Source organism: Setaria italica, chromosome II (genome assembly GCF_000263155.2).
Source record: "Setaria italica strain Yugu1 chromosome II, Setaria_italica_v2.0, whole genome shotgun sequence".
Classification (NCBI taxonomy): Eukaryota; Viridiplantae; Streptophyta; class Magnoliopsida; order Poales; family Poaceae; genus Setaria; species Setaria italica.
The window spans coordinates 40,140,224-40,160,738 of record NC_028451.1 but is presented as its reverse complement, the minus strand read 5'-3'; the positions used below and the strand labels follow the sequence as shown (position 1 = coordinate 40,160,738).

General features: G+C 42.6%; 1 protein-coding gene across 1 annotated transcript; it reads right to left on the bottom strand.

Moving 5' to 3' along the window:
• Positions 1-9,734: 9,734 nt before the first annotated feature.
• LOC101784256 (protein argonaute 18) lies at positions 9,735-15,455 on the bottom strand. The gene is made up of 22 exons (XM_022824131.1): positions 14,920-15,455; positions 14,602-14,798; positions 14,355-14,525; positions 14,171-14,262; positions 13,741-13,850; positions 13,541-13,647; positions 13,274-13,409; positions 13,069-13,185; positions 12,882-12,989; positions 12,718-12,789; positions 12,336-12,458; positions 12,086-12,242; positions 11,887-12,008; positions 11,624-11,758; positions 11,434-11,534; positions 11,289-11,351; positions 11,119-11,182; positions 10,903-11,038; positions 10,734-10,807; positions 10,548-10,642; positions 10,426-10,457; positions 9,735-10,131 (listed from the first exon to the last, which is right to left on the bottom strand). Exons 1-22 carry the CDS (start codon positions 15,394-15,396, stop codon positions 9,956-9,958), a joined length of 2,865 nt encoding a protein of 954 aa, XP_022679866.1. The 5' UTR covers positions 15,397-15,455; the 3' UTR covers positions 9,735-9,955.
• Between the last annotated feature and the right edge of the window lie 5,060 nt (positions 15,456-20,515).

Below are 20,515 nucleotides of genomic sequence, written 5' to 3'. Positions count from 1 at the left end.
CATATGGAGATGTGATGCAAAAGTGAAAGAAACTATGAATATGGATGAAAAAAGTTCCATAGAGTAATTGCTAACTAAATTTTTTACAACCGGATAAAAATATGTGCGTATCTATTTAAGTATTATGTTAGAATATTTAATAAGCGTGTGTGAGAGAGAGAGAGGTAAACAAAGTGAAAGAAAAATATTTATTGGATCGTGAGCCACGCAGAAGCATGGGTTGATGGACTAATGAGTGGTGTATCAATCACTCATTGTTTGACAGCATTACCGTACTGTAAATCGACAACAAACCACCTTTATTGGTGCTAAAAGAGAATCTTAGAAAGCAATGCAAGAACCAGCTGATTAGGCATCACCTCTTTTTTGCATATCAGTGCACAAATTCACCTGTTAAAAAAGCACACATTCAGATACCCACTAATTTAGTTTGACTTTATTTCACAATAGTATACTGTGCCATAAATATCTCAACAAATACAATCTTAACATTATTAGGGTCATATCATATATTGTTTCTACTTAAGTACTAGTAGCTACTTACTTGTATATTTAAACCCAGAGCAACACAGATAAAATTACATCTTATTATCTTTCGAAACAGGTACGTATTTGTGATGAGAAGCCGCACTACATGCATTCTTGCTGAAACCCTAACGCCAACATGCATTTGGGCCCCCACTAAACTCTGCACTCGCACCACGTACCAGTACTGATCGGAGAGCAGTGTTCCTGCCGTCACCAGTGCCACCTCCAGCTGATGAGCATGTGCTCTGCTTGTCAAATTTGTTCCCTTGTGGTGGAGTGCCTCATTACATCGCCATCAGCCACACGCCCACACGCGCGCGCGCCATGGAATTCAGCGGATCGGAGGACCACAGCACCCACACATCGGCCTGCTGCCTTCCTGCCCTAGCAGCCAACCAGCCAGCCAGCTAGTGTCAAAATCACCAACCGCAGCAGCAAATCGCATGGAATCTTGTCACAGTCCCTCGCTGTTGGCGTAAGGCGTAGCAGCCTTCGCTGAGACCACACGTGAGGGTCGGCTGGTGGCGGATCTCACCTAGGGTTTGCCAACCTCCCTATCGAGTGTCGAGGGGCGGCGAGCGCGGATACGCGTGGAGGAATTGAAGGAAAAAAAAACATCAATGCCAAGGAGATATTCGAAACCGTAAATAAAAAACCTCGATCTTTTAGCTATAACAGACGGTTATATCCAATGATGACGTGCTCTGCCATTACTTAGCTAGGCTAGGATTCCAAGTTTTGTTTAAATTCTGTTTGTGGCTGGGATTACTGATGGCCACTAGTATGCACTACTCCGTGCTATGAAAATTATTAGGACCAAAACACATAAATAATTTGAATAGTTTCTCACGTTTGTAATTTGAATTTTAGTTTCTCCCATGACACTGCTGGTATACACACCGCCATGTATAGTCACTATCCGTGCATGCTAGTGCTTACCTAGGTTCGACACGAATATCGTTTCTCACGTTTGTAATTTAATTTTAGCTTATTTTGAAATTTCACAACTTATTCATTTAGACTTGGATAGAGACAAACTTCATATATAAATGGTAGGTTTCAACCAGATCTATAATTTCTAGTTCAGTTTTTCTTTTGATTAAAAATCACTTAGATGGCCAAATATATAGTTGACCAAATTTTAGACAACAATGGTCAATGAAAAAAAATATCTCAGTGCTATCAACATTTAGTGTTTGCATCCCATGAACGGCAAGTATAAAAAAAATGTGTAACCGTGAAAAAATATGTGAACCTAAAGGGTGCCTCGGCCCTCAGGTTTGAAAATATAATTCTTTTGGGTACTGATGGGTAGGTGCGGGGTGCATTATATTGACCCAAAAAGATTGAACACATTTTCATTTGGTCACCTACTGCTTTGGATTTCAAGGTTCGAACTGAAATTTCTGGCTTTGAACACCTATTAACTTTATTATATAATCTAGATTAATTGTTCTAGATTATACAATCTCTATAGAGTTGTTTGTTTGTCTAGATTATTGATGGTGTAACGTTAATGGTTGGTGTAGGAATAAACTGAAATAAACTCCTCTTGGGCAGCTTATGAGATTACGATAATCTAGAGGTGTAGAGATTATATAATGTGAACAATAATATGATGAGTTCTTTGTTGCTCACAACAGTTTATATAATCTAGAGAGCAAACAAACATACCCTAAGACGATACCGATCATACTAAGAGCACCAGCAATCACTAACTAAAGTGCCCAAGCTCTAAATCGAGACACTTACACAATACTACAATATCCAAAGATCTATGGGCCGGAATGGGATGCTGTAGCCCTGTAGGGGACGAAGCTTTGGCCTGGCATATGTATATGATGATTGCACTTTGAATAGAACATGCATGCATGCAGCTAGCACCTCTGATCTCCAAGCTAAGCTACCTGTATGCATGTGTGCGAAAAGGATTGAAGGTTTCATGTGGCGTTTGAAAGCTCTAAGCGTCAGGCCGGCGAGAGCGAGAGCTGCCGCGGCCGACCGTGCCAACAGCTCGACTGGACATGCTGTCTGCCCGGTGGCGGGGGCACGCGCGACACCGCCGTCCTTTCACGGCGATTTTACCGGCCGGCCTGCTGCCCGGGCGACGACGACGACGAAAGGGTGTCGTCTGCCAACTGCTCTGGTCGATCTCGCTCCATGATCAGGTTCACATTAATTAATTCTATTATGTATATTATTGCAGAAAATTAATAAATATAATCAGCCAAAGCATATGCAGATGGGCTTGAAGTACGGAACTGCTTACCTAGCAAAGTTACGTAAATATGCATGCATCATGTAGAAATTTAAGTTAAGTAGTTGTTAGACTGACATCGCATCCTTCATTCCTTGTCTTATCCTTCCTTTGCACCCGACCGAAGAAACGAAAAAGGATTCCGGGGGGCGAAAATCGGATGCGCCAAGAGGCGGGTTTAGGCCCTAAACCAGGGATTCACCGAGACAAACTGCTTTCTAAAGGGATAGAGTGCCTTTCACTTCAACTTCTTTTCTGCATGTGGAGCAAATAAAATTTAAGCTATAGTAGGTACCATGTTTCCAACTAGTGTTTGTCAACTGAGCTAGATAACTCGATTAAATAGTGCCCCCCAAAAAAAAAGACCTGCAGAAGAAATTAAATAGTAGCAAGCTTGCCATAAACTTTTCAGATTTTGCTCAAAACTATCCACATCAATTTTTGCATGCTGCTCACACAAAGATATGTCAGATTAATTTGCCTACCAAGGCAACGGATATACGGGACTTGCTTGAGCTATATATAGCTTATTACTACTAACTGTAGCTAGTGAATCTACAAACTAAATCGTTCTACGCATCCACTCGAGAGTGTGAGTTGACTAGTTAACATGCTTTGTCGCTGCTGTTATACCTTTAGTGATCATGAGTTCGGTGTGAGATCTGGACTCGCATAGACCATGCTGGGGGATTGATGCACGAGATGACTTTTTTGTTTCCATCTCCAACGCATAGCGCCAATTAGTAATTTGTACCTTCTTCATTCCCCTCCCCCCACATCCAAGAACATTCCTTTTGCTCCAATCATAGCGGTTAGGCTTGCAACAAAGCGATAGCGAAGCTTAATTATAACACTAGCAGTAATCTGGCAGCACTAATCATCGCAGTTTTGTCAACACTTGAATTCAATAAGAATTGCTCCTCGTAAAGGGTTGGAAGATAGACTTCCATGAGTTCAGTTGAATTATTCTAGTCGCTACATTCCCTCTCCCTTTGGATTATATTGTCACCTCTAAAGCTTTCCTCCTTCACCATTGCTAAAAGCTTGGTGTTGCTTGAGCTAGACCGGATGTGGTTGGTGGTTGTGATGGGGAGTGGTGGCTCCCCACACACCACCCCTGGTCCTGAGCCTTAGCCCCTTAGACAATCGTGTGACATCTCTTCCCACTTGAGCATGCTTTTTCAGCGTTCATCACTTTGCAAGTCTCTCCTTTTATTTTTCTTCCCTCTGCCCTCCTCTCTTCTCCTCTCTACGTTGATTGCTTTCCGCCCATCGTTAACCACCGTCTCACGGCAATTAATTCTTTCCTTCAATTATTATGAGTCCTAACCCACAACAATACTCACCTGTCGCTATGAGGATGCACTTTGTTACATATGCATGCCTGTTTTTAGGATCATGTTTCGTTCTGCTTCCTCATCTCACATTTCAATATTAATTTGTCGTATGAAAGGTGTCTTAAAGTTTTACTTGAGTGCTACCTAGAGTGGGGCTGACTCTAGCAATGTATGCATGTATCTATGTACAGATGGATAATCATTTAAATAAAAACAGGATCAATCGACATATCTATTGTAATAAGTATATATTACCAATTTTTTTCCTCAATTTCTAAGTTTTTGAGTGAAACGGTTTGTAAATAAAACTTAATGAGCTCACCTGTTAGCCTTTTTTTTTCCTCAAAGAAAGAGAGATACATATGTTTCTCCACATGGCATGCTGTTTAAAAGTAAAAACCAGTAACTAATTAACCTTGCCACTAGTAATGGAAATTAACCTAGAAAACTCTGTTGCCAAAGAACATTAATGTACAATCAACTTTAATTAGGTATACGAAAGACATTCCATAACCGAAAGGAGAGTTGTAAGAAGGAGAGCAATCTCACTCTACAGTTTCCTTTTAGTTAAACAAATGTTGAGGCCCTTTATGACACATCCTTTACTCCTCATTTTAATTTCCTCCTTATATAAGAAGCCCCCACGCCCAACACAATCCTACTTTTGTGGCATGTGAAACAAAGAACATGAGTATAATATTGTGCCGAGGCACCACAAGGCCCTCCATTAGCATGCCGCGCGCTTTCGCTAATCGATAATGTAGCGTGCATGGCATCACATTCCTAGCTGATTTCCAACTATGTACGGCACGCCATTGTGACTAAAGGCAACCATTTTTTTAAACATCTATCACTAATTGAGGGGTGAATTCAATGTGTCAAACATAATAGCCTCGCTAACGCTATGGTATCGACAGGTAGAAACCATCATATATAAGCACAATCTACTGGCTGCAGTTGACTTTTGTCAACGATTATCGAGTTTATCCGCATATCGTGCACAGGTTAGATACCCAAGTTTCTAACCAAGTCAACCCCCACTAAGCAATACAGTGTTATCTCTATCCAGCTAGTTGGGTCTGTTCAATAATTATATATGTTCTGTGATGATAAGATTAAAAACATATATGAGTTAGAGTGCACTACCTAGCTGTTTGATAAACTATGAAAAACAGATAAAACTGAGGCAGAAATAAACGAGGGGTTGTTATATCAAGCATATGTATAGTTAGGCTAAAAGGAACAGAGGGTCTGCACTAGCCAACAGTTAGGGTTTGCTGGATTTGAGCACTAGGGGGGTTGGCCTTATCATGTTAATCTCTCAATCAGATAAAAAGTACTCCCCGTCTCAAATTATAAGTCGTTTTGGGTTTTCTAGATTCACAGATATTATTATGCATCTAGACACAGGGTATATCTAAGTGCATAACAAAATCTATGAATTTAAAAAAGCTAAAACGACCTATAATTTGGAACGGAGAGAGAGTAAGAGCGTATTATTTAATTTATTGCTGACAATTTGTGTCCAAGTGGCTTTATTAATTAGGTTGTGCATAAGAAATTTTTTCACAAAAAATATGCATAAGATTTGTTTTTTTACTAGATGAGTCACGAGAGTTAATTGTATCTACGATTTTGCACAAACACTTATGTGCTAGGAAGTTAGCCTGCCTAGACAATCGTACGTTGGCTATGCATCGTCTCGTATAATATGATTAGACCAATCAATGGAATTGGAATCAGTTCTCTTTACAATTGTGTCTCTTTTCTTAAAGGAACTTCGGCTATGCATTGCATCAGTCACTTCTTGGGAAGAATTATATTCTATTTTCCAATTCCTACAAATCATTCTTTCACATCAATCACCTCATAGAAAAAGAAAATTAAAGAAAAATACAAGAATGCTTTTCTTTATTGGCATGTTTAGTTTAATGCCTATATACCTATCACTAGAGAAACGACTTTCAATCCTTGTAAAAAAATCTCGGAACAAATTGGATCCGGGACTAAAGACGCATTAGTCCCAGATCTAAATTTTGTAGTCTCTCAGAGCCCTTTTAGTCCCGGTTGGTGGTTCCAACCGAGATAAAAGTGGTGCTTTTAATCCCGGTTAGAACTACCAGCCGTGACTAAATGAAATAGTCCCAATTGGTGGCTCCAACCGGGACTAAAGGAACCCTTTTAGTCCCGGTTGAAACCAATAACTAGGACTACATCCTCTCTCTTTGCACCAATCTTATCTTTACCATCCCACCGACCTCTCTCTCCCCACCTTATCCTTTCCTAACCCACCTCCAGCCTCTCTCCCTCCACCGCTTCCTCTCCTCCCTCTCCTCCTCTCTCCTTCCACTCCTCGCGTCCCCAGCTGGCCCTCGCAGGGCCTCCCTAGCCACCGACCGGCTGCAGCGCACGGGCCCTCCCCGACCGGGCCACAGGGCGCTGGCCGCCACCGGCACGTGGGCCACCGGCCACGCGGGTCACGAGCCCTTGCCGGCCAGCGCGTGTGCGGGCGAGATGGCGAGTGGGGGAGCTTGTGGATAGGAGAAGCCGGTGAATGTTTCGTTTGTGGGTGATCCAGTACTGCATGATTTGTTTGTGAATGATTCATTTGTGATTGTGTTGGTGAATCCTCCGTGTGTTGTGATCAAATCAAACTCATGTGTTGTGAATCAGATCTTGTGCCAATTGATTGGTTGTGTGTTCTTACTTGTATGACGCTCATGTGAGATGAGCATGTTTCTTGCTTCAATTTGTGAAGCGTCAATTGTTTCTTTCTCTTAATTTGATTGTCTCTGTGGTGGAGTTGGAGCTCAAGGAGGTGGTACGGTGGTTGAGGTGGAGTTGCAGGGGCGGCTCGAGCAGGCAGGATGGGGCGGCCCACTTTTTTTATATTTTTTTGAATCTTTTTAGTCCCAGGTGAAATATCCGGGACTGAAGAGGGGACCTTTAGTCTCGAATGATTAGTCCCGGTTGCATATTCGAGATATAGCGCCTTACCAACTGGGACTACATCTCAAATCTCCACCAGTGTATTCTTTTCTGAAGTATATAAAGTGTTATACACCCTACCTGACTTCCCAACTCTAGGAAATCACTAGAAAGTAAAGAAAAAAAATGATCTCGGTACCCTCCCCTTCTCCCTTCCAGAGCCACTGTATTCACTCATCAAGCAGAAGCAATATCAACCTCCAATCTCACTAAATGCCATCTTTGCCAGTATTACCACTCGTTGGCCCCATCATCCTCACCTCTGTTGAGTGAGGCTACCTCTCTTAAAACTTCTTGATGGGGCCTAATTTTGGTCGCTATGGTCGATGCAATACAATGATGGCAGTATCAATATTTAGTTTTACTTTTATATTCTATTGCATTGAGATAAAAAGAAATGTGAAAGTTAAAAGAAATATGAAAGTTATTTAACATTGTTCCACCCAAAAGGTAGATATTTTATGAAAAATAACCAGGGCATACATAACTACAAAAAGAAAAATTATGGTCCAACAAGGTCATAATACCTGTCAGAAAATAAATCCAGTGGCACTACAGATCTGTCTACGAGTCTTCCATATCAACATACTATTAGTTACTTACTCATTCCTCATTCAAAGTAGAAGTGGAGCATCAGCTTTTTCAGCACAACTTTGGGTTCTCTTTGTTCTAGTACTCTTGCAATATAATGTTCATATAAGAACAGGAGGGTTAAGATTGTTAACTTTGAGATGAAGATAGGAACTTTTCTTCCTTTTTTGTTCCTTTTGTGTCGTTGGTGAATTACACAAGGGCGAGCTTTATCTTTGCTACAACCAATTGATACGAGTCATCCATACGTTTTGTTTTGAACATCTTTACGAAGAAGACATATTTTAAGGAACAATGTATAAGTGTTCTTCTTTCTTGATTAAAAAATTCAGGGCCATTGGATGGAGGAAGAGTATATGCTTTTTGTAAGATTCATGGACAAAAAAGCTTTGATCTGGTGCAGGTGACGCGCACACAAGCATGCTTTGGCATTGCAAAAAGAAAAATTTCCTTTAGTGCAAGCTTCTAATCTCCAAAACGACTCAAAACAATTAGGTCATAATTGCGACCTTTTTCTATGGTAGTTAAATACTTTTTGGGATGAATCATAGCTTTTCCCTCCAAATCCAATCGCACAGGAGCAAGACCTGGCACTGACAATGCAAGAACCCTTTACCCTACCTCATCTGGCACGAATCCAATATTTTAAAGGAAAAACTAATGAATTAAACCCCAAACTGACCCGCCTCATTTTTCAATGCTCTTCAAAGCAAATATGCCCCCAATCATTTGCAGATGATATGTTTATATGATGTGTAACTGCTAAACTCAAATGCATGACTCTAACAAGTAACAAATTTTGACTGTGTATTGTACAAATATTTTCATTATGGTTTACTCCCTTCCGTCCGAAATTATTAGATATTTTGACTTTTCTAGGTTTATATCTTTTACTATGGATCTAAACATAATACTTGAGGTAACATATATACCATGTAACATACTTGAGGTTTTTGTCTCATGCATACCTCCTTAGTGCTCAGACACAAAGATTTTTTTTGCTTGATTTCTATATGCAGCTGAGACAATGTTTAAGATGGGATTCAATGCAAAAGTTGCTGGTAGCCCGAAATGAGCAGTAGCACAAACTTGCAAAGATAGGCCCTAGCGTTCCTTTCTCAAGCAAGCAGGGACAAATCGGAGATCAGACAAAAGAAGAGCAGAAGATAGAGGCACTTGAAAGAATAATTGACTCCAAAGCATGAAAAAAGGATGAACACGACACTCGTTTTTTGCCGTCTCGTGCTCTCCTTTCCCCCCTTTCTTGCTTGTTTGTGAAGAAGGAAAAACAAACAAACAAGAAATATGTAGGAAAAGACGTTGATGGAGCCACTTTTGTCTCCGCAACCGACAACGCGAGCAAGACCGGCCTCCACTGCACACTCGGCCCGTGTTGACCGCGTGCCGTCTCTGCTCGCTTGGTCTCTGTGTGATGACACGGAATTGACAGGGGCACAGCGATCCAAGAACCCTAGATGATCTAGATCGATTCAAAATTTCAAAGTTGCATTCACCATGATCGCAAAACCGAAAAAGAAAAGAAGAAAGAGAATTGCTATACATGTGCTACGATCCCGAATGGATCCAGCGCCAGTGGTACGGTAAATTTTGGTAAGAACTGGACGAAACCAGAGGGATCGGAGTCTCGGAGAGCAGTAGGGGGAAGACGAAGAACAGGGGAAGAAGATGACGTCTCATTCAGAGATTCAGTTAACAAACGATACTGGCCCGTTCACACCTCAAACTGGCAAGCCCACGACATACTGGCCCAACGGCCCACACAACGCCTAACTCATTTCTTGCTCATTGTGGCCTTCAGAGTTTCAGCACTGCATGTCTTCAGCAGTCCTACTTCTGTGGTAGCTTTGCCCTGTGGTGGCGATAACAATTCTGATTTGGTAACTTGATGGGGCAGCATCATTCCCACCAGCACTAGAGGCCGGACCGACCGACCGTAGAGGAAGAAGAAACTGCCACCCCACCAGACCACGACAGATGAATGAAAACCTCATTCGTTCTGAATTTTACTGGAAACGCTAATCCAACAAAAGACTTCCACAAACATACATCCTGGTCACTGGAAACACCAGACTGTTCGCGTAATAAACTCTCAAACAAAAACATCCATCCATTTCGAGTCTACTGAAAAAGAGCAACAGAGCAGAGCTACTGCAGATGTCAGTCAGTCTCCAGATCTCACTCGGACTACACTCAGTGCTTTCAGCAAAGCGTCGTCCATTCAGGAGGCGGAGGACTAGCAGTAGAACATGGACCTCTTCAGCTCATCTTTTATCTCTGGAAGTTGCTTTGGACCACCGGCTGTAGCAGCTGCGCTACTGGAGGAGCTCGCCGCCGTCGCCGCGCCGGAACCTTGAGCGAGGTACAAGTGGGCGCGTTGCGCGAGCTTGTGGGCGTAGTAAGCAGGAGGAGCTGCAATTCCAAACAATCAGTGCAGCATCACGTTAAAATCCCCTTCCATGCACAGGGCAAAATTGTGGTAGTGACATTTTATTGAAATTTCTGACTGATGCAGATATATCCTTGTGCTTCTCCATCTATGCATGGATGTACGTTATGGATTCACCCAGAATTTTTCCAGTTTTATGAACTATGCAACTCGAGTCTGAATGTTATTCTTCACTAGATACCATGCTTAAGCAGGAAAAATATTTGGCAAGTTCGTTTAAACCAAACTATCAGAAAATGCAGAGAAGAATGACATACCGATCGACACTGACTGAGTGCAGCTTGCATAACTGACAAGAAAAAAAAAAACAGGACAAACTGTCATTCACCTAAACAGTGCAAACCGCAAAATGGAGACTGGCTAGTAACAGCATGCTTACGTGTAGCACAGGTTATTCGTCAGAGCCTGCAGTTCATCTGCTGTGAAGTTGTTGTCATCTCGCAGCACAAGGTACTGCACAGGACGGCTTGGCCCCTGCATTGCCACCCATAATCACCCAATAAAACTTTAGAATAAATCGACAAGAAGACAGTTCAAGTTAACTGTGATGTTGTAGACATCTTACTTTGGTCTCAAGATGGCTGCAAAGGAAGAAATCAAACTCTGCTGGGTGACAGATCTCACTATCAACCACTGTACCTGCAAATTATTTCAGAAAGATGCGATCAAGATGACTGATGAAACAGGATACCAAAGTAACTACTGCAAATAAGCTCGTGGTTCTAAGTTCTAACCAGGCTCAACACTTTTCTTCTTAGCAACATGGTGCTTATATTTGTTGTCGTTGGGGAACAGCCTTAGGCTATGCCTCTTCTGCACTACAATGAAGGTGACTTGTGGCTTCTCATTATCATACAGCGCTTTCCAAGCCTGAAGAAGCAATGGTTGTTACTAAATGTTCTATCAAACATGATATTGGCAAGAATTATCTGCTCTCAAATCATGCCTACCTTTTCTATCTCTGGGATTTCTTTTTCCAAAACCTGTTTGGACTGGCTCTCACATATGCCATCCCTAGCAATCAAATACAAAACAAAACATAGAGAAAAGTAACCAACTGTCAATTTTCATGGGAGGATTGTCAAAAGAGCACATCACAGAACAGCTGAAAGATCTGAACCTGTAGAATATCAACTGCTGGGGCTTCTTGTTGGACTCCTTTCCAAATGCACGAAGGAGCTCCCTTCAAAAGTTTAATAAATTAAAATGCAACCCTATGTGGTGGCATGCATGTTTCAAATAGCAACATAGAGTGAAGGCCTTACTTGACAATGTCTTCAAGGCCACTGATGATATCTTCACGACCTTGTGAGCGAACAACACCATTATACTTGGCCACCTCATGCCAGTCTTGGGACGCAACGACCTAAAAGAACCTCAGGAAGTATCTGTTAATTTAATGAGATCAAACTGGAGAAGGTATTTATCTGTTTTCCAAACAAAAGAAAATCTTACAGAAGCAATGGAAGGAGCAGAATCATCTACAGTGGAAGGATGAGTAACATGAGCACCAAATATAATCGTTGGCTTGTTTGAAACAACTGGCAAACTCTTCTGTGCATCATTGAATACTGAGTTCCTTCCTCCGGCCTGTCAAGACAATGGATGCATCATATCATATCATATCATATCATATCATATCATATCATATCATATCATATCATGTTGATCAGACAGCATTTTGAAACAATACATGAAGAAGCGAAGCTGAGGTTTACCTTGGCATTGATCTTAATAGCAATGTTTGCCAATATCTGGTTACTTTTCGTGAAGACGTTTGACCTTCGACAACACTGTGACAAGAGACCAATATCTGTCTCACAGATCCTTTTAACATTTCCTGTGGTTAGAAGTAACATCAGGCATGACATATATGTAACAGAAGTGAAGAAATTATGTCTCCTATCATAACATTACCATATAAGCTGCCATTTTCATCTGGCAGTATAGCAAGCAGCAGGTCAATCTTCTGATCCCTCAGCTTGTTCTGCACCTTCTGATAGCATGTACGGATATCATCTTCAACTTGATCTGGACGCGCAGTGAATATTGGGAGCTTCAAATCAGCTAAGTCCTGAAATCAAAGTGAACGTGGTAATCTGGGAATACTGTTTGGACAGCTTGTACTGAGATAGAGTCAAAGGGGATGACGAAAATAATATATTACCACTCCAATAATACGAGACATTTCAGCCAGCTTAAAGCAAAACTGCTCAACAACATTCTTGGATAAATCTTCACAGAAGTTTACACATGCCCAGTTGCTGATCTTGGCACCATTTACTACTTTCTGCAAACAAACCAAATGAAATATTTAAACAACGGTCTTTCGAAAAAAAGAAATATTTAAACAACGGTTACAGATTAAGAATAAATACATGTTTAATCAAAATTCCATGGGAAGTTAAAGCAAAACTTTTCTTGATGTATTAGTATTACTGCACTAAAAGAACATAATAGAAAGTAAACTACAGTACTGGAAAAGGTTCTTAAAGTGGAACTTCATTGAACCTCTAACATTAAGACTGGTTTAGCAGCTCATGACATACCTTGTCTTTCATGTTCCAGATCCCATTCGTTGGAAACCATGTTTTCTGAGATCCAGAATCATGGTACTTCAGCTACAACACCAACAAAACAAGAGCACATAAGGCAATCACAAACTGCTTTATACCTAAAAATAATACATCAGAACTTATGGAAGTAGGAGTACATTTGGAGGCAGCAGAACTCTAGCATTAACTATAGTAAGATTGTCATCAACAGCTATGGCAAATTCATTAGCACGTTTGGTGCTGTTGTACTGCTTGCGCTCCGCAACCTAAGAAAAGTGGAAGTTAGGTCCATATAACTAAAGGTATCTTTGATAATAGTTCACAAAGTGCAGTGAGATCATGAACCTGAGGAATGGATTTCTTGGGTTCTGGCTGGAACTGACAGGTTGATTCCCTTAGAATAGAAACCTGACTGCCATCCAGCTTCTTCTGGTAACGCTGTCTGGGAACTATCTTACAAACCTGAAACTCAATTTGACATTCGGAAATAGCAGCAGAGTATAGACGCAAAAGAAATCATGTTGAAATTGAGAAGGCCATAATTACCAACCTCTATAGGAAGATAGACTGGCTTCTGCTCACTGCCAACATTGAGGCATGGGAGATAATTGAACTTCAGTTCCAGATTGTATCTTTCTTTGAAGTAACCAATGACAGTCTTTGTAGCTCCAGTCGGTGATTTAAAACTGATATGTTAAGTACCCAAGTGACATTTCGTTAGGAAAAGTGCTTATGAAAGAATTTATGGCACCATATCTCTAAAACAGAGAGGCTAGGATATTTTGTTGAACAGAAAGGCAAAGGAGAGCAACCCTACCTCAATTCTTTAGTAGGTTTCACTGACAAGCCAGAAATTCTGTGCTTACGGCGTTCATCTCCTCGGTGTGTGACTTCAATCCTCACACTCCTGACAGCCTTCAAGAGCTGCAAATTCAGAAAACAACAGCAAAGAATATGCATGTGAAGTTCAACATTGCACAATCCATTTTGTATCCTGGAAGGAGAAAACCTCCATACCTTGGCATACTCAGGTTTAGTCAATTTCCTATTCGATACATCTATTTTCAGTCTCTTCTCAACAAAGTCAATTAGTAGCAGGGGTTGAATGAATACTGATGAGGACACGTCTGCAATGAAAAAATGCGCAACATGTGAAACATCCAGTAAAGACACAAGATCTGAACTGCAACTTTACTAACCACATAGGAGTGCAATCACAGGTTTTACTTTCAAACAGTTACTAGAACTCACAACGTCCACTTGACTTGAAGTAAAAAAATATTTCTATTTCCACCGACTACATGTAATCAAATAGCACAAGTACTGCATAATATCTACATTTCCCCTACTGGAAAATTCAGCTATTTAAACTTTCTATCTGCATTTCTGACCGTAATGTACATAACTGAAAAGAAAATCTAAATTCAGAAGGGAAGTGATATCTGACCTACAAGCACAGACAAGCTATTCTGCATCGGTCTGATGCTCTGATAGAGACCCTTCCATCCCTCAACACCCAGTGCGCCAACCATGCTGTATCTGCGCATTTCCAGACGAAGAAACATTCATCGCAATTCCCAAATCATGAACACGCTGAGATAACGGGAAACAGTGAAAGTTTGGTCAATTACTCCATGTCATTGCGTTCGTTGAAGACGACGTCGCTCAGCACGATGTCGAGGACCTGCAGTGCCTGCGCGGGGATGTCCGTGGGGTAGCCCGCCAAGAGCATCCTCAGCTGCACCAGGCTGATCGCTGCGGCATGCTTGATCACCACCTTGTACATCCTGCCCCTCGTCCGCCTGCACAATTCGTCGAGCATTTGCATCGCATCTCCGCAGCGACCGACATGGGACGAGAGAAGCAGAGTTTTCGTACCTTTTCTCGACGCTAGCAGAGAGGGTGACCTCGAACTCCTTGCTGTCGAACGGCAGCGCGCCCGCGGTGAAGAGCGAGTCGCGGCCGTCGTACACGGGGAAGCGGCCGCCGAGCTCGGTGCGCTGGTTCTCGGACACCAGCTTCGACATGACCTCCCTGTACCCGCCCTTCGGTGTCGGCTCCGGCCAGATGGTCACCTGCAACGAAACGAACCACCGCAAGCACGGCAACACACGGCAGCGGCGCTCGGCGAGATCAGATCAAACCAACAACAACGAAGAGTGGACGAGATCACGAGAGAGCGCGGCGGGCACTTACGTCGTAGTGGTGCAGGCCCTCGTCGACGAGGCGGGCGAGGAAGCGGTTGGCCCTGACGACGCACGGCGTCCCCGCGGCGCCGTACCCGGGGCGCGGCGGGAGCACGGGCTCGGCGCGGCGGACGTGGATGCTGAGCGCCTCGAACTCCTCCAGTAGCAGCGCGGCGGGGTCCTCGGGCTCGTCGTCGCTCGCGGCGAGGGGCGGCTTGGCTTGGCGCAGATCGGCGGGCTTGCTCGGGTCGGCGCGCCCGCGGTCGTCGCCGAAGCAGTCCGCGCCGACTCCGCCGCCATCATGGTGGTTACCGACCCCGTTACGGCACACTTCGTTGTCGCCGCCGCCGCCTCCTTCTCCAGGGAGGCCAGCATCGCCGCGGTCGTCGTGGTGGTGCCCGTTGCAGTTCCCCTCCTCCGCGCCGCTCGGGTTCGACTTGCCCCGCCGCCGCCCGCGGCCGCCGCGGCGCCCTCCTCCGCCAGCCATGGCCGCAACCGCAACTGCCCACGAGCGCCCCTGAGCAAGCACGCGCGCACGCAGGCACGTGGTTTGTTACGCGACGAGAGAGGGAAGGGGAGAAAAGCAAGTGGCTCATCACCGCCGTGCACCACCGGCTTATATAAAGCTCGTGTCGAGAAAACCACGGTGATTTTTTCCCCAGAAATGTAATGTGATTTTCTGTTTATTTTTTGCTGTTACTGTTTTTTTTTTGAAAATTTGATTTGAGTTCCCCTCTTCCCCTGGCCTGCGAAAGGGTGAAAATAGACACGTCAGCAAACTAACTTCCTTCTTCATTTAATGAATTTTATCCCATTCCAACATTGTCCTCCCGCTGCAACTTCAATTTTCTTTCTTGCTCCATGTCTTCGCTTTACCAAATTAATTAGGCTTAATTTGGTGGAGTCAAACCCGAAAAACCACCAGGAGGATTTTAAGCAAATCAATTTTTCGGTGGCAAATCAATAGTCCGGGAGGATCTCCCCGCCGCCTGGGTTTGGGAACCAAGAGGCTAAATTCCCCAATTCCCCTTTTGGAGAAAAAATACTTCAAAAAATTCAGAAAAAATTAAAGAAAAATCAGAAATATTTAGAAAAATCAGAAATGCATTGAAACATCTCTAAAAAACAAAAAGCTGCATCCATAAATTCAAATTATGGTTCACTTTAATCCACATAAATAATTATGATTCACTTTAATCCACATAAATAATGACATGTATGTCTAGCAGCAAAACAATTTCATCACATGCATGACACCTCCATGGCTCAACAGCAGATGACATCACATCGCCACCAACAGTCACCATAACCATATATCAATTACTTAGATACTATAAAACTCTAGCTAAAACAGTACTAAAATAGAGCACATATGGTTTAGCTAGTTCCAGCCACATCCTTGTTCCCATCGGTAATAAAAAAAAATAGCACAAATGGTTCATTCCATCCCAATGACACCAACTTGGTTAGTTAGCTCACTGAAGTATAGTCCATGAGAGATCCAATGTATGTATATATAAATCATATTCTTAATTAGCACAATGAATGCACGCAGCAGGTATCAGGTTCAAGTAAGAGAAAATGATAGAGCCCATATATATCTAAAGTAAGAGAAATCAGGCTAACAAACTAACAAACTAATATAGTAACCCATCAAATAGAACAATAAGTCAACAACAACAGCCAGTCAACAACTTTTTGAATGCAGTTTCTCCTATCATGTTCAACGGTACAAAGTAGGCATAGATGTTTACTACATGCAACCTTATCCTGAGACCAGTAGTACTGTGGTCCATGCTGCTAGGTCATAGACTTCACCAAAACTAAACTGAAATGACTAATTACAAACAGCATCATTTAACTAGGATGCAAGAATATCCTTTTCTAGGAAAAAAAACAAGAATCCATGTCTACCAGAGTCTTATGCTACCATGTGGGCTCTAAAGGGAATCAATGTTTGGCGTTATTGAACTAGATAAAAGACTACCAAAAGACCGAGACTCACTAGAAAAAAAATTCTAGCAATAGCTTTTGGGAAGATCTATGTTAAATTGGTATAAACACTTTAACTTAGAGTGAATAAGTGAAACAGTGAATGCACTTGACAAAATTGTCCTAGGGCATGTGACTCTGTAAGGCTGTGATTGATGTGTGCTATCCTCCAGAAAAGCTATAAAACAAATCAACCAGTCCTAACATATTGAATGTGGTTTTAATTGTCCTAGGGCATGTGACCCCTGTAAGGCTGTAATTGACAACTTTTAACAGAAGTTCATATTGAAAACATTGACTCCAGAAATGCTTACTTGATGTCCTTATGTAGACCAATGTTCCAAAGCAGCTAACAATAGATAGCTAAAAGGCTTTAAATATAAAGTCCTATAAGCTGTAGTTCTAGACAAAACAAATACACAGTTACAAATCATAAAGGTAGAAGGAACTACATTTCTCAAAATTTTAGGAAAGGTGTGTTTTCATCATTAGGCAATATGAAAGCTCAGCATAAGGACTAACATACCCTCTTTCTGCTCTAAGCTCCAATAATATGACCACTACACTCTATCAACAAAAATACAATGGATCTTTCTATCCCCAAATTCTAAACAGCATGCACATAATAATATGACATTGGTGATTAATATAACTTAATGGTAGTTTAGATAAGTCCATTTTCTTCCTAGCAAAGTAATAAGATGAGGTCCTGATGAGCATCTATCCTGACATGTAAAACTAAGAAGTAACTCCCCAAAACAAGAAAAATCACATAGGTCGGCAAGCACCAGATTCACAAATGCATACATGAAATGAATCCATGAGTACAATCTCAGCACCACAATTTCTATTAGGGATTAAATCAAATTAAATGCTTCAATTCTGAGCGGTCAAATTAATAGAATATCACACAACAAACAACAAGCAAAAAAGATTTATTGGACTATTGGCAACTGCACCTGACTACAAATGGTAAACAAACTGTATTGGCTTCCAATATGCAACTACAACTGGGAAATATATGTTTCCAATGATGATTTGGCTTGACAATTTCATGGTTGCAACATCTACATCTACTGAGGTATGTAACTCGAAAAGGAACAGTTACTACGGGTGAATCCCACTACTCATGTTACAACTAGCCAAAGTGTTCCAATTTGTAACAAGCAATAACCAAGTGAATCACCTGATGGCTGATGAGGAAGCGGAGGTGGCAGGGGAGTCCGCCGCCATAGGAATCGAGCCATTGCCGGAGTAGAACCCTAGCAAGAAAGTAAATGAACGTGAGAAGAGGAACGGGACGATTCGAAGATGGGGAGTAGGGAGAAGGGATGGAGGAGGCACACCTAGACCTGGAATCTTGGAGAGAGCACGCGGGAGCCAGGAGCAACGGCGGTGGTCGGCAGTGGCAGCGGATTATTGCGGGAGTAGGCAGCACTTCTCGCTCGCGCGAGTCGCAAGTGGAGGAGATGAGGGTGGCGGCAGAGAAGATCAGGTGGCGGCGGAGGAGATCAGGCGGCGACGGGGGAGGAGATGAGGTGGCGGCGGTGGCAGTCTCTCATGCGAGGAGGAGAAGTCACGAGAGACCGATGGACGGGGACGGGGCGCCTTCCCGACATGTGGATGTCGGAGCATTTCCGCATGGAAGCTGAGCTCATTCGGGCTGAAAGCCGCGGCCCAGCAGGCTGCCAAATGCGCAAGTTGGACTCCACATGGAAGAATCCCGCGTGGGCTGCTGGTGCACGGAAATGGCCAGGTTCCGTGCGGGGAAGTGGGCTGCCAAAGGAGCCCTTAAGGTGAAAAGGGGACGCTCCTTCAACCAAACTTTGGTAAAGTTGAGCTAAAACATCACGATTTTCACTAAGTGTGATCTCCTTAGGACGGTCCTAACCCAATGACTAAGTCACTAAGATGATGTCCATAGAATTAAATGAGCTACCACCTATGATAAAAGATGATGTGGCAATGGAGTAAATGAAGAGAGAAGAAAATCAGGTCTTCCATGAGACCTAGTTTCTACACACCATCCAAGACATAACGTAGATAAATAGTATTAAATTCAAGTATGGAATAGTGATGTTTGCATTGGAAGAGTGGTGTCTTGATGATGTGGCGCTTATGGAAACTATGGCTAGTGTCTTGGGTTGGGACTGCTCTTAGGATCATCTCTTTGGTTTGTACTGTGATGATCATCTCTTTGGTTTTGTATTGCAGTGATCATCACTTGGACTCTTGTGTATCTTATACGATGCAGGTATTGTAGCATTCATGGTAGACCACTGGTAACAGAAACTTCAACATATATTTCCACACTTGTCCATACTCAGCCGACAAACACTCATTCCTACATTTTTCCCCCAATTTTGCGAAACCACTAACATATACTCTGATAAGTGGAAATAGCAAACCATTTGCATATAATCCTTACCTTACAGCTAAAAAAAGTAACATCCATTTCAGCAGGTCTACTAAAACGACCAAAACACAGCATCAACCATCAGTCCATCACAGGTGTTATCATTCACCAGAGCTCACCCAGAACACACTCATCAATTCTTTCAGAAGTGTGAAGCATCGTCCATTCAGGAGGCGAAGAAGCAGGACTAGCAGTAGAACATGGACCTCTTCAACTCATCCTTTATCTCTGGAAGTTGCTTTGCGCCACCAGCAGGAGCAGTTGCACCGCCGGAGCTCGCCGCCGCCGCCGCGTTGGAACCTTGAGCGAGGTACAAGCGGGCACGTTGTGCGAGCTTGTGGGCTTAGTATGTAGGAGGAGCTGCAATTCCAAACGGTAGCACAGCATCAGGTTAGAATGGATTGCATCCACGGCTGACAGGTAGTCAGAAGTAACTCTGTTCTCCCATACCGCTGTGCCATAATATCCTTGCACCTTTCCATCTATTCCTCAATTTGGATTACGATTTACGGATTCTGTTTTATAAAATATGCAACTTGAGTTTGGATATCCTTTGCACTAAAACCATGTTTAAGCAAGAAAAATGAGCCAAACTGAGAGAAGAATGACATACCGATCAACACTGACTGGGTGGAGCTTGCATAGCTGGAAAGAGGAAAAACAGGTCAATTGACGAACAGTAGAACAGTGCAAACTACGAAATGGGGGAGTAAGAGCATGCTTACGTGTAGCACAGGTTATTCGTGAGAGACTGCAGTTCATCTGCTGTGAAGTTATTGTCATCTCGCAGCACTAGGTACTGCACAGGACGGCTTGGCCCCTGCATTTGCATACGCGGCCAACATTTAGGATACAACTGGCAAGAAGACAATTCAAATTACCAGCGATGTTGTTGGCATCTCACTTTGGTCGCAGGATGACTGCACAGGAAGAAATCAAATTCTGTTGGTTGGCACATCTCCCTATCAATCACTGTGCCTACAATTTTTTGTCAGAAAAAAAATGTAACCAAGGTGATTATGAGAACATAATACCATAAAAAATAGCACTTCCTCCATTCCAAATTGTAGGTCGTTTTGGCTTTTCTAGATTCATAGATATTATTATGTATCTAGACATACACTATATTTAAGTGCATAGCAAAACTATGTACCTAGAAAAGCTAAAACAACCTACAATTTGGAACGGAGGGAGCAGA

Coding starts and splice junctions, on each gene's coding strand:
- LOC101784256 (XM_022824131.1), bottom strand. CDS start 15,396: ATGGCTGGCGGAGGAGGGCGCCGCGGCGGCCGCGGGCGGCGGCGGGGC. Junction 14,799..14,919: donor AGGGCCTGCACCACTACGAC/GTAAGTGCCCGC, acceptor GTTTCGTTGCAG/GTGACCATCTGGCCGGAGCC. Junction 11,759..11,886: donor CTATTAAGATCAATGCCAAG/GTAAACCTCAGC, acceptor TTGTCTTGACAG/GCCGGAGGAAGGAACTCAGT.